The sequence below is a fragment of the Camponotus floridanus genome, unplaced genomic scaffold, assembly GCF_003227725.1.
Source record: "Camponotus floridanus strain SB8 unplaced genomic scaffold, Cflo_v7.5 scaffold7, whole genome shotgun sequence".
NCBI lineage: Eukaryota > Metazoa > Arthropoda > Insecta > Hymenoptera > Formicidae > Camponotus > Camponotus floridanus.
Window position 1 is genome coordinate 1,904,228 of NW_020229838.1, and position 14,806 is coordinate 1,919,033.

General features: G+C 41.3%; 1 protein-coding gene across 5 annotated transcripts in view; it reads right to left on the bottom strand.

Moving 5' to 3' along the window:
- Positions 1 to 14,806, bottom strand: part of LOC105256683 (polypyrimidine tract-binding protein 1) — a 360,732-nt gene that overhangs the window by 162,229 nt on the left and 183,697 nt on the right. For 3 of the 5 annotated variants that reach the window (XM_025413633.1, XM_025413634.1, XM_011266821.3), the window contains one exon: positions 4,683 to 4,739. The exons of the other annotated variants lie outside the window; for them this stretch is intronic. In XM_025413633.1, coding sequence (XP_025269418.1) covers positions 4,683 to 4,739 — 57 coding nt within the window. The remainder of the gene's footprint in view (positions 1 to 4,682; positions 4,740 to 14,806) is intronic. 5 annotated transcript variants of the gene reach the window in all.

A 14,806-nucleotide genomic window follows, 5' to 3' on the forward strand; every position in this document is an offset into this window, starting at 1 on the left:
GAGGGTTTATCCCCGAGAGACGTGGCATTTCATGTTGCCCCATTCGGACCGGAATCACTTCCAGCCGGATAGGCCTGGAGAATGGACAGTGGGACCTAGGAAGCCTAATCGCGTTTGCACGATCAATCCCCGACCCTTAAACCACGCGATGGAGCTTCGCGTCTATTTCTCTCTCTCTCTCTCCCCCTCTCTTTTTCTCCAGATCTCGGTGTTCGTCCGGCAAACGTGCGCAATCCCACGTCATCCGTTTAATTTTTAACAACGCGTTCCATTCTCGAAATTACGTCGGATATGTCTCGCGGGGAGAGGAGAGGGGTTTGAGTGGGATGATTCTACGTGATACTCCGAAAGGGAGAAACGAATCGAGAATGAGACGGGCGAAAGTGCCACTCGATCAAACGTAATTGAAGCAAATTTTAACTCAATCTCGAAATTTTCTCTTTTTTATATATATTTAAGATAACTTTAGGAACACATTTTGATGTACGAGAAATCTTTTATAATTTAAGTGACATTGTGGAATCTCACACTGATAACACTATTGCGGGATATGTTTTTATTACAATGTAAATGGAAAGTCAGCTATATTTTTGACGATTTAAAAATATCAAAAATTATACGAGAATATTCATGAATGAACTTTTTAATGAGAGTAAGTTTTCGTAACTTTGTGTGCGTACAATTGTGTCTAAATAGCTTTATTTCTTCAGTATATATTTTTTTTACTTCATTTTCAAAGAATATTATATTTCCAAAAAATCTATCAATATATTTTTATTTCGGCATTAAAATGCTTTAATTTTTTCTATGTTTTATTAATGTCTATTAAGACCTTAGATAATAATAATGTTTTAATTTATGAAAGATCAATGAATAATTAGAAAAAAACAACTTTATTTAAATTATTATTCATTTGTCATTTGTGTGCAGAAGATCGATTTCTTCTTCTTTATCAGCTGATTATGGGAATTTTTTAGCACGCCCCATATGAACAAAAATTCATGAAAAATTTAATTAAAAACAAGAATCTTTTTTCCTTTTTAACAAGAAAATTATAAAGCAGTGAGATATAACGCGATATAAAGAAAAGACTCGATATTTCATAAATAAGATTATAAAAGTATAGACGAAAAAGTTCGACGTGGGGAGATGCCACGTAAAAAGGAGGACGTTATCAAGGCGACAGATAGATCTCTGGAAAGAAGATTCGCTTTCCGTTCGACCGGAATAACGGAGGTCGAGATATCTAATCGAGATATCTCGATCCGCCCCGTACGCTCGAGCGACCTTCGACTTCCGTAGGACCGAAGGGCAAACGAGGAGCGAAATCCGTGGCGCGTAAATTTCCAACCCCCGATCTACTCCGGGCTCGCTCGGGGAGGTGGAGGGCGCGAGAAACGAAAGGCGGAGACGTTCTCCGGGAAACTCTGTTCGAGGATGCACCTTCGAGCGTGAATTTCCTCGACTTTCGCGACATGCAAGGTATCGAGAGAGAGGAGAGAAGGAAGGAGAGAAAGAGAGAAAATAAAAGCTTTGGCATCTCTTGGAACGCGCGAATAAAAGCACCGAAGAGAGGCAACTCCTCCCTTCTCTCCCTTCGTTGAATCGACTACGAGAGATTGCGCTTGTCTTCCGGTGGACGAAACGAAAGGTATGACGCGTTGAATATGCGCCGAATAGCTTCGGCTGAATAGGAACACGGTTTACCATATCTCATGCATGTGATGAATGATAAAAATTGACTGTCGGAAAAGTCAGGGATTTTTCCTCGATAGTCCGCGCGTCACGAAAATGTCGACGAAAAATTTATCAAAAAATTTATCAAAACGCAAGCTTCGCGGTACGCGTTTTAAGACGATTGCCTTAACCGTCGAAAAAACGTTTGGTCTCGTCGATTTTGAAACAGTTGTAAATAGTTGGCGACCGAGACTTTCGGCGGAGCTAATCCAGTATCAAACGTTCATCCGTCGCACGGAATTCTCGGGATTCAGACGCGGAGACCGCCAGAATTCGTCTAATGCATAGTCGATCTCGCGGCGGGTTACCGAGCGGATGCTGAAAAGCAGGATGCACGTGGCGGTTTGGTCTCTCCGGAGACCACCCGCCGCGCGCCGTCGGTTATGCGGGCGTGAGAGCCCCTCGAGGGGCGGCGAATCTTCGGGGGCGGAAGAGCGGAAAGTCAAATTTGCTCATGATAATGCCGCGAATTTCTCACGGAGAAGCGGAAACTGTTTGCGTCCCGTCGGCGACGTTCGCGCTCGAAATCTCACGAGAAAGGAGCAGAAACTATAAGAGCCGCCGAGAGAGGACCGAGAGATTTATCTGTCGACGTTATGTCACGATAATAGACGGATATCCAGCACAAGTCGACGAACGTTTATAGCTAATATTTATGCATTTCGTAAATATTAGATAAATCATTATTGTTGTGTCTCAACAATTTATATCGCACGTCAAAATTTCGCTTGAAATTGTTAGACAAAGTAAGAAGATTGTCGATGAGGAAGAAAAATCGATGGCGGCGAGATATTGTTGCCCCGGTCTGTATATCAAGTTCGCAATCAGGTAGTATTGTCGATATTGATAGATTGAAATAACCGTGCCTGATGAAAGTGATGCTTGGAATTTTGACGAGTAAGCCGAAGAGTTGCGAGTCAAGTTGAATGAGACTCGGAAACTTCGCTTCTCCATCGCCGTCAGATTAGTGCCGCTCTAACAGACTTCGCTTTAGTCTACTAAGAAAAGATCGCTACGGACTTTCGAAGCATGGGTAAACACGAAGCTTCGACGGCACTCCGAAGACGATTATCGAATGCAGAACAATGACCCGTCTTCGAGTTGCTCCTTTCCCGACGAAGCTGAAACTAGCGGAGAGCGAGCGCTTTATTCTACTAAAGCGGCGCCCGGATCTGGCAGTTGCTGCTCTTAATAGTTCTCCGATTTCAAATTTAACGTCGTTAAAGTGATTAGAAGTTGGCAAGTATGAAATTCCGACACGCAGCAACCGTAGTTTTCGCGACAAGGAAATGTTTACGATGATACGATTGCTCTGAAACGTTTACGATAAGAATTAAGAAGAATTAAGCGAGCAAACTGATTGATTTAAATTAATAATCAATGCCATCGCTTTTCGAATTTACGCTAGTTTAGAACGTCTCTAAAATAATCAAGTTGGAAGAGAATAGCCTATCTTTTCGAACGGTTAATCCGACTTGCAGGAAACATAGATCGTGCCAGACGTACTTGAGACACGTTTAACGATTAACTATTGAAATCTCACTTAGGGGAAGGAAGATCGAGTCATTCAAGTTCTCGTGATCGTTATCTTCTTAGCTTTGCGCGATATCGCTCTTTTGGGAAGACTTGGAATCGGTAAAACACTTCTCGCGTGCCGTCCAAATGCAGTTTAACTTCGTGCGGGTCGGACTGCCTACAATATAAATATCGAAAATGGTGGAGCATCCGAAGACTCGTGATAAACGGCCCGAAAATTTTCCGACTCCCTCTCTTTCCCCCTTAGCGAGGCCTCCTTCGATCTACCAAAGCGTGAAGCTACACGATCGACCGTGACAGAAAAGTTCGTGTGAGCGTCTACTGCAGTAGCAGCTCGCACACAAGCAAGTGGTTACGAAAATTCGATGCCTAAGGGAACGGCTAAGTTAAAGGTACCGAGAGTACCATAAATCCGTTTAAATTGCAACGACGACCCTCGCGCGATCCGGAGATCGTGAGCAATTATCCGTCAGCTCGCTGCCTCTCTCGTGGCTCGCCAATTCTTCGCATAACTCGCCGTGCATCTTGGCATCTTTCCACAAGCCATACAAAATCGAGCAGAAAAATATCGAAGGCATTAAACATCGAGGGAAGAATCTCGAGCGCTGATCTCGAAAAATTTCCGACGCCCAATTGTCTATATATCGCGATTGTTATAAATACGATATTCATTATTAAAATTATTATACAAATTTATAGTTTTTTTTAGTTTGGTATTTATTATAAAATTATTATAAAAATTTATAATTATTAAAAATTTGTGTTTTTACGTCAAGTACGTTAAATTAAAGTCGACAACGTAGTGCATAAGCAGGTAGGCAGACGCGCCTCGATAACGATATTATCTGTCAATAAATACTGTAAATAGAAATAAAAGGTTTGGTAGAGAGAGGGGGGCGAGATTACAGTTATCGCCGTTGTCGATGGCCTTCGCTCAACCTATTCCCCCGTACCTTTACGATCGCGGAAGCACTACTTATTCGGCCACGGTGTTACGAGCGCACGCTCGAGAGCCGGCGCGCATGTGAAAGAACAATAAAATAAATGTCGTAACGCAGCAATAAGATGGTCACGTAGTCGAACGGAAGCACGTAACGGCGCGACATTTGTTTCGCCTTCGCCGTACGAGAAATGGAAGCGCGCGATAAAATTTGCATAGCTCGATAACGCTCTCGATTCGACTTAAGGACTTTCCGGCCGCGGCTCGTAATTGGCCGGATCAATTCAAATTTTAAGGAACTTTCTCCAAACCATAATTCGCAATTGTGTATGTGATAAGCAGAGTAATTCAAAACATCTAAACGTGAGTGCGTGATTCTTATATAATATATGTGCGATTTTACTTATATAATATCTTAATATATTTTTCAAGATTGCATGAGCGTGTATATGATGTGAGTCAAACTTACCACCGGAAACGGTGCTGTAGGGAACGGACGAAAATTCGAAAGGTCTGGAATTCTTACCTGCAAAGAGAAAGATAAGGAGTTACTGCTATATAATAACATCTTAGTACTTGATTACACTTTAGTGTAAAAATATATTTCGATATCGGTTTGATTCGTCCCTGAAATTGTTTTAAAATCGAGCCCAATAAAAATCGTCTCAATAATCGCACAAAAGATACTCTCTGAGAGAGCTAAGTGAATAAAGTCGTGATAAAAATAAAAGGAGAGAATTAAAGGGATCAAGAACCGCGCGGCGGACTTAAGCTCTGACCATCACGGTCCGTTGCAAGTCGGCAGGAAATGCAACCCGATTCTTCATTCTTCTCTACTTTTATTCCTTTTCCGGCCGATTCCGTGACCGTGAATTGTTCGCAAGAAACTTACCCAGAGCCGCGATAATAATCACGAGTCTAATTCTTCACGAGGAGAAATCGTAAAACATTGTCGGACGTCGTAAATTTACAACAGACATTATTCGGCGCGTTTTACAATCTCGCTTTCGCAAACAAATGCGTGCGACGAGTGATAAGCGATTGCATAGGCGTAATTAGCATGCGTATTGCCTACGACATGAGAGAAACTGCAGAAGAATAGGTTTATCGCGTTTAGTTAATTGAAAATGAGAAAAAGTAACGAAGGAAGGAATGGAGGCAAGCAGGAAGGAAGGAAGGAAGGAATGAAGCGAGCAAAAGAAGAACGAGGAGGAGGCGGCTTCTCCAGTCACCAGCTGCAACCTGTTGAATTCGGAGATACGGAGAGACAGGGAATCACAGGCATCGTCCATTCGGCAACTTTGGATTACTATGAAATTGTTTTATTACTCCGCACGCGCTGTTTCGGTACCTGTTTGCTGATGACATCCGAGTCCTCGTCCGAGATATAATTATCAGAGATTCATGGACCGGAAAATATTATTAAAATGTATGAAACGTGATGATAATGTTATGATATAATTTTTGATTTTTAGGATACACATGTTACTGGTAGAAGAGATAAAAGCGGAATAAATGTATAAAAATTTTGAAATAAATTCCATTCAGTATTTTCTATATCGTTTATTCTGTATCGTTTATTGATACGTGTGGAGAGCAAGAAATGAATATAGCAATAAATGAATTGATTATTTATTCAAAACATTTATTCAATGCAGAAACATTTCTACATATTTTCTATTCGAACAAATTTTTCCAAATGTTTTGCAAATGTGTAGAAAAATGACCCAGATCCTCGTACATATACGATCGGAATTTTTATAATGAATGCACATACATAGCGATTCATAGGATTTATCGCAACATGTCAAAGTTTCAGTTCACTGAAACTCCAAAAGTGAGGTTGCACGATGTATTCCTGTCACATAAATCAATCGTTTGATCGCGCCGATAATTCATCGCAATTTTTATTCCACATTTCCAAAAGCATCACATATTTTTCGTATGTTTTCGAATCGCGTAATTTTCTTTCTCACTCGTAGAGAAAGTACGGAGTAAATCGCTGAAGCGTCACAGAAGAGTCGCTCGCCGAGAGAATGTCTGAATGCCAAGCGTGGTTAAGCAAGGACAAGGGCAGCCGGTTTCTTTTACTACTTATACTCCTTCCCCATACTTCTTACGTCGAGAGAAGAAACGAATAGCCGACTAGTCTATGTGTCCCGAGAGAGAGAGGAGGGGGGAGGGACGCATTCTTCTCTCACCGAGACGAAGAAAACGCCGTCTCGATTAAATGCGCTACCTCGAGCTATCTCATATTGCCAAGGAGATCTCTCCATCCGGGGCATTAATCGCGCGTGCTGCTCAAATAATATCCTCCAACTTTCATTTCACATCGCGCGATACATTCTTGTAGCTAAAAAAGATTTCTAATTAAAATCCTTTATGCACTCGAGAAATCGCTCGAATAAATATGATGCTCGTGTACCGAATCAAATCTTCGTTTCGGCCAATTAATCTGAAAGCTTTTCACAAGGGACTACATCCGTCGATCGAGGAGATAGGAAGAAGCTCTACAAGAATCTACGAGAGTATCGGATTGAGCGTGCGACGAAGATACAAGACTCTCGAAGCGACAGAGAAGACGAAAGAAAGAAGAGGAGAGTGCAACGACCAACTTGCACGTGGTCGCGCAGCGTATAAAGCGGGAACGTCACATTGCGAGGCGAGCCACTCTTGTGCATTCCGCGGCTTCAAGGCTGAGGTCAAGGTACACCTAAGTGTCCATCGTCTGAAGTTCTGAATTCTACCAAAGCACGAAAACTTGGGCACGTTTACCGCGCATTCTCCGATTAAAATGCGAAAATATATTCGCGATAAAATTGAAACTTTCGAAAGAAGTAGAAGCAAATCCGAGAAAAGCTAAACAATTTTTTATCTTAAATCTTAAAAAGAGAGAAAATTAATAACAAAGTTATAAACATTACTTAAATACAGATTATTTTCGCGTGGAGAATTTTTTAATCGTGGCATATTTATTCGACGATTAAAACTTTAATTGGTATTTCGTTCATTTAGAATCGCGACCGAACTGATAAGGCGTATCTAAACGACAAGATTGACATAACGTGTTACGTACGATACAACTCGCTCGAATATCGTCATCGGTCGACGCTCTTGTTTCGGCCTCGACGTCCGCTTCCGACCGGATGCGATAGAGATCTATTGTACGGCCGTTTCACGGTGGTTGCTTTCGATGCGAATCTTTTTTTTACGACACGAAGGATATATCCGCGTGGCGGTCACGCATGTAAAGCACGTAAAGCACGAGGAAAGCGGATTGGGAAGTCGGTTGGACCAGTCTCACACCGCGTAAGAATTGCGGACTGCGCAATTGTAATTCCTCGAAGACTGTAAGATTGCGGTTGCACGTGCAATGAGTTGCAGGAATCGATAGCTCGGAGAAGTAGAAATTACCGCAATTCATGCAGCCCTCTTGCACGTGCGTTATCCGTAAATTTTTCCGATGATTCTCGCTTCGCGTCGAGATGTTATCCAGAAAATGACATCCTTGATACACATTATCGGATTGTCCTCGATGCAAATGCAATAACGTGATTGAATATTTTTTATAAACATAATAGTAAATTAGTACTAGATATTGCATAATAGTAAATTAGTACTAGATATTGCATTACATTGAAGCGTGTATACTTCGCGCAATTGGTGGAAGAAAAAGAAATCTCGAAAGCAAGAATACAGTAAGATACAAGAGGTATAGAAAATAATAAAGTTTGTATGAAAAAAGAAACACTAAGATAATCATGCATTCATGTCTTTAAGCCCTTCCACTTTCTTGAAGATTTTTCGCAAACACCGAAAACAATTTCATAGAATAAGTAAAAGAAGATCTACAGAATCTTCTTCTTTTTCCGGATTTAAACTGTTCGAATTATTGTCCAAGTTCTCAATAAAAAAAAAATACAAGGGAGATTTAAAGAAGATATCGGACAATCGATTTCATCTCTCGTTGAAAAAAGATATCAGAGAGAATAAAAGTTTTGGGAAAAGACGAGGGAAATATATGCATATACAACGTGCATATATGGAAATATGGATTTTAAACGAAAAAGTTCGAATATTAAGCTTAAAAAAATATATTTAACTTAAAGTCCCGAGTTTCGAGATTTCCGTCCAATCGGATTTCTTCTCTTAAATTTATCGCATACAAAATCCCTCTTACGATAAGATATATTTTCTAAAAAAATATAGTTATTAGCGTGCAATAAATTTAGATTAAAATGGAAGTTGGTCCTGTTAAGGAAGAATTTTTCTAATTCTTTCAAGCACGCTAAGAAACTCAACAGCGGTTGGAAAGTAGCCATAAAATCATCAACTAATTTTCATCAACGAAACTACCATTCGCTCTTTTTTTCTTTCTAAAAAGTTCTCTATAGTATAGTAAAAAGTAAGAAGAAAGTATCGTCGTAACGTTTCGGGAAAATTTATGAAAAAAATCAATAATACTCTTAAAGATTTAAAATGAAAATTTTTCATTATTATACATATTTAATTTCTGTAAATTGCAATATCATTTTGTTAAAACCTATCACTTTATTAAAAGCATCGCGAGGCAAAGAACACTTATCCTTACAAAGTCAAAAGAGAATCGTCGACTTATCCTTCCTCGCCTGCATCCTTTTTTAAGAATATCGTAATGCTTGAAGTTGCAATATTTCTAATTTGCACGAGACTTGATATAATCATACTTTTTCTCAAATCTTTATATATCTCAAAATATCTTAATATTTATAGCTTGATATTTTAATATTTTACGATATATAAAGCTGAGAAATATGAAAAGGTATATGAACAGATTCTCATTTATGACCTTCCTCATGTGCATTACGCATCGAGTATTCCGGGATGCAGTAAAAGGTTATAGGTGAAGAAATCTTCCGTAAGATAATAAAAAGTATACGAGCGGAGCAATGGAAAGAAATAATTCTAAATCAAAAGGGTCGCTCACGTGTCAAAGTAGCAATCCGATCTCCCATGTTCCTTATATATAGAGCATACATCCTCTTAGTCTTTCGGAATTGTGACTCCCGGGTACTCTCCTGCTGAGAGTGCACTCCAAGCTAAGGATAGCATAAGTAATCTTTTTCTGATTTTCCGAGGAAACGACGTCGGTTGTGGAGATCGAGAGAGGACGGGCGGCAGGGTGGAAACTCTCCTTGACTCGCGCAATATATGCCATAAAAGACTTACGGCTCCCATCTGCCGAATTTTACTTTCAAAGCGACGCGTTTGCTATAAACTGCAGTCGAAACAGCTCGCGCGAATTCCGAAGTATTTTTGAAATACGAGCGAGCGAAGGGACGATTGATAACTTTTCATCCGTAGAGCACGCGCTCGATGGAAAATCATTGTCAAAAATTTACAACTATATATTTTCTATAGAGAAATTCGGATGACATAATATAAAGTATTTTTAAAACTCTTGGCTTAGAAATATTTTGAAAATAAATATTTATTTGACAAAAATAAATGAATAAAAAAACAAACGAAATGTCCATCTTTCTATCGATCGATTTCTTTCATGTCCATTTCTACTTTATGCATCTGGTTCCGTTCCATTAATGGATATAAAACGTTTCCACGCGCCAACAATAACGGGATTCGCAAAGTGCCCATGACGAAAAGGATTAAACGGAGCGACGTCCGGTATAACGGTAGCCGCGTCCTAACACGGTAACCAATATCCGAACTTCGTAAGCCTACATGAAGGTCAGGACGCGTTATTACATTATTGCATTATTGCATCGGTGCATGCTACCCGGCTTGCATGTTCATCGAGCTTTCGAAGTATCGCGGTATACAATGGCGGTTGACCACTATGGAGTAACCGAGTCCGTAATCACAGCATGCCCATGACGTCCCTTGAAAATAAACAAGTTCCCGGCACAGATAGACCAATCAGATAGAAACATCATCCGCGAAAATATATCTTTAATCTAAAAAAAAAAATATATATATTCTTTAATCTAAAACGATTCATCTCTAGATAATATCGACAAAATCCGACGATTTAAAGGCCATATCTCGCTTCGTGATTAAAATAAATATTTTCGGGACAAAATTTTCCTTCGGGCGGAAATCGATCTTCTTGAGCGACGTCGAGGCTCTCGGATCGAGATATATTCGCTTCGCCGTTCCTGGCACGGCGCGATATTCGTCATTAGACGAAGCGTATCTGTTTCATTCGACGATAACGATCGTGGGATAAAGCGGGAACTCGGACGTGGAGGATGAACGGCCGGAACGCCCGAGGGCGGAGGATATCCTGACATCTGTAGCAACAACGCGTGGACTGTCACGATAATGTGACAGCCGAGAAACACGCGAAAGCCCTTAGCGGCGTCGCGACGCCCTCGTTTTCGCGTCGTCGGCGTCAGCCGGCGAGAAAGGTACGACAGTTTGTGCTTTATTTGGTCGCCCGATTTCATGACGAGTAAAACCAGGGAGGGAGAACGGCGGGGCGTATCGGCGGACGTGGGGTGGCGAACGAAACAACCCGGCGAAATCGTGTCTGCGGGGATCGAGAGAAACTTTTCCGCGTTTCCCGTTATACACTTCGAAGCTTCGCGGAGAAGAAATAAAGGCATTTCCTCGTCGAGTAACGATCCTCGCGTCTCGACGCTGTTGGAACCTTAGAAAATAATAAGAGATAAGCTTTTCACGGCGTCAACGTGTCGGAAGATTTATCCGCCTGTAAACCGAGGAAGCAATATTTTCTCCTTCGACGGAAACTGTAGATTATTTGGCGGCGGTGATCGTTTGAAATTCGAATTCGCGCGATTTTCCAACTGCGCTGTATACTTCATTTACAGTCAAAATATGTCCGACGAAAAGTATTAAAAAATATTGAATCGTTATAAATCCGTGTCTCTTGTTACTTGTAAGCGAGTCTTGATTTGTTATTCAGATCGATCGCGTTATAAATATTTTAGTCCGTACAATCTCTTTATATCCCCTTTATTCTTTTATATATCATTTTCTCTATATCAAAGGGATATTCGTTCTCGTTAAGTAAATAAATAAAAACGATCACGCCTGTTATGGTAATTTGTAAAATTGTCGGTAAAAAGATATCTATTTCAGGATTGTTGGGAAACATGCGAAAATTCCCAAATATTCTATAGACGAGGGCGCACGTTCGTCGTGTGCACCGTCGCATGTGCATCGCGCAAATATACTTATCCACGAGGCGGATGACGACGATCGGGACGATGAGGTAAGGACGGGGATACAACAGGAGCAGCATGAATATCTCAGTCGGCTTATTTACATATTCCTTCTGCAGATATTCACGGATAGAAGATGACGCGCGATAGGATCGAAGTGGAGGAGCACTATGGAAACCTCGTCGGAAAGGAAAGGAAGAGGAGCATCGGGCGACGCTGGACGCTTCTTCGTCGCCTTGGAGATGTGCACGCGCGCGCAGGATAGGAGTCGAAGAGAAAATATGTATCTCGTCGTTGAGAGAAGAGGAATTTCAGACGACGCGTAAAATATGCTCTCTTTAGAGAGAGGGAGTCTAGTGGAAGCGATGCGTTAACTCTCGATGAATCACTCGAATGCACTCTTATAGCCTTGTCTCCATAATTCTGCGATTTCTCGACATTCTCTATTCATCGCAATTGTAATACAGGTGGAGAAAGAAAATGAATCGTCAATAACGTCAGATATAGATTACAGTTAAATGTATGACGAGCTCAGAGGAAAGTGAAAAAAAAAAATACATAATAAGAACGATAAATTGAAAAAAACGACGAAGCGAAACTTCAAATCGACGCATTGCCGTAATTATTATCGAAATAGCGCGATACCTCGGTAATAATTTTCGCAAATTTCCCCGTGCATAATCAATTCGAAAAACCCTCGCAGAGAGAAGCATCGCGGCGTGAAATAATTAAACAATTTACCGGCAACTCGAGCATTAAGTAGACTTAGGAGTCTACTTCGGCTCGTTCTCGCCTCCCGGCACCGCAATAATCCTCCCAAGAATATCCAGAAATAGCTCTCGTCGCGACGCGACGAGAACAGACAGAGAAGCTCGCCGATATTCGCGCGAGCTGCGAAAATGTACAAGCGTGTGTAAACCAAAAGTTTGTTCTCGCAACAGGAGAACGAGAAGATGAACGGTCCGGGTTCTCCTGACACGCTTTACACCCTTTAATCCACGAGAAGACGTCCATTTGCATGGATAAATCCTGATGATCCGCGTCGACGAGAGCGCGATTCATGTATGTCCTATGACAAAGGACAATGCGCGAAACCGGTTTATCATAATAATAGAATATGCGACTCTTTTTGTGATAAAGAAAGTGAGTCGTGGATCATAAGTCTTCCTCCGTGTCTCGGCGACTTTACGTTATCCCGTGCCACAGGACGCTTGTTAACATTGCATCGGGGAGGAGAGAGTGTTGCGCGCTACGTTCTTATTTTAAATAAGAAAATTTAATCTCGCATATCTCGTTTGTACGTAAAAGATTTCACGGGTCGTAATTTTATATGGCTTTTAAAAACCGCTCGTCTCCCTTTTCTTCCGTGCAACACCTCTCTTGCGAAAAATGGCGAAACCCTTTCATAAAGCCACGCGAATTCCTTTACCTCCCGCCTCAATTTATTCGTCCTCGAACACACTTCTCGTACAGCTCGCACGATTGGCAGACACTCTCGAGAGATGGTGCAATCATGCCAAAATAAAGAAAATACATCCTCTCGCCTGGAATAGGAAGAGGAACGATAGGAAACGATATCGCGCGAGTTTCATCCACGTCGCACCGCGCAGAAAGTGCTTTCGTTGTTATTCGTAGGGCAACGGAGAAATAATATTTACCTCGCTGCACATATAACGTCAGATGTAAGCGTAGATTTAAGCTTTATCGCGTTATACGAACGCTATACGCGCGGCTCTTGTAACTATAGCCCGTGCTTTATAGTCACCTGCATGGAAATTATCGCGCTCGCATTATCTCGAGGTAGCGTTTACACCTCGATGAACTAACACGACGAATACGCCATCGATAGGCTGCCACGATGGCCTACTATTATTATGCAAAAACTGCAATATGCAATGCTCGGAATAGACACGTCGCTCTATCTCTCCTCTCTTTCGCTCGAACCAGAATCCTCTTTGTGTATGTTTTCAAAAAATTAATCTCGCTAGAAAAAAAAGGAAAAGAAAATAACTCGCGTCAAAGATCGAGGGTATGAATGTTTAGAGAGACTTACTACTTGATCGAGAAGGAAATAAACGTTCGGGGAAACGTCTTATTGAAGTGGCTCGTGCAAAGTCAGAGTGCAAGAATCGTAACGTCACGCGGGAAATGGAGGAATGCGCGATCGGCTATACAAAGGAGCGACCGATTTTCGCAATAAAGTGGCACCGCTATCCTGCCGGCAGACAGGCGCTTCCGGCATGACGGGGTCGAAATGCGCACAATAGTAATTCGTCACACAAACGGGCGAATAGCCGAAACGGTTGCATCGCGCGGGTCACTGAAATTCCAGCGGAAATCATTCCGCGAACGTCCGTCCGACCCGCTGCCGTCAAGCCCCGACAAATGTAATCCTCTTACAGACCGTTCCTGAGTAGTTACATGAAAGATGCGGTGTAATTACGCTCAACCGTGCGTCGGACATTAAACCAGCGACTTCTTGAGGCTAGCGAGGACAATTTAACGACAAATTAAATTAACCTACAATTTTATATATTGACAATTATATACAATGAAAATTTGTGAAAAATTAATTGCAAGTTTGACGAATTTTCTTATAACGCGATTTGAGCCATATTATAATCTCTTCGCTCTCCGCAACGTTTGGGCGCGTTCGCAAAACAGGAAGAGAAGACGAAGACGAAAGCGAAGACGGATGCGAAAATGTCGCGGATAAAAAAAAAGAAAAGAGGGAGGAAATGGAAAACTGGCATAAAGACAAAGAGCGGAGGAGATGGAGTTTGTGACGCAACCACCTTCTTTCGCGGCACGCTGCCACGTACAGACGCACGCAGACTGACTTAAAAGAGATTTACGTGCGCCGAACTTCTTTGTCGTGTAGCAAGCCGCGAAATGGTGTATCCAAGATGACAGATTTTTTTGTCGCTCCCATGTTGTGCCCGCGTTAAGATGCCGCTCGTTCGGAACTCTAGGCGGCTCTGGATAAGAAAACCGAGAGGGTCTTGTCTACGATGCGACCGTTGCTTACAAAGCGACACAGTAATGCATCAAGGAAGAATAAGAAGACGAGTAAATTCACAATGACACTGCGAAACAAGCAATTAATTTTGAATTGGTGAAGAATAAAACCGAAACGTTCAAGTATCTTACTCGAGTTAAACGCACGATTTATTTGCTTTATAGATTTCATAAAAATAAAATTTATTTTCTAAAATCTTCCGATCGGAGAGAAATAAAAAAATTTGAAAATATATTTAAAAGAAAATACACATTATAGATTATTTGATAAAATCACATTATAATCAAATGACCATAATATCGTGTAAACATTTCTGTCAACTTTCGCTTATAATAAACATAAATGTCGTAGAAATGTCAAACTCTGCATTTTTCATCGAGGACTCGGAAT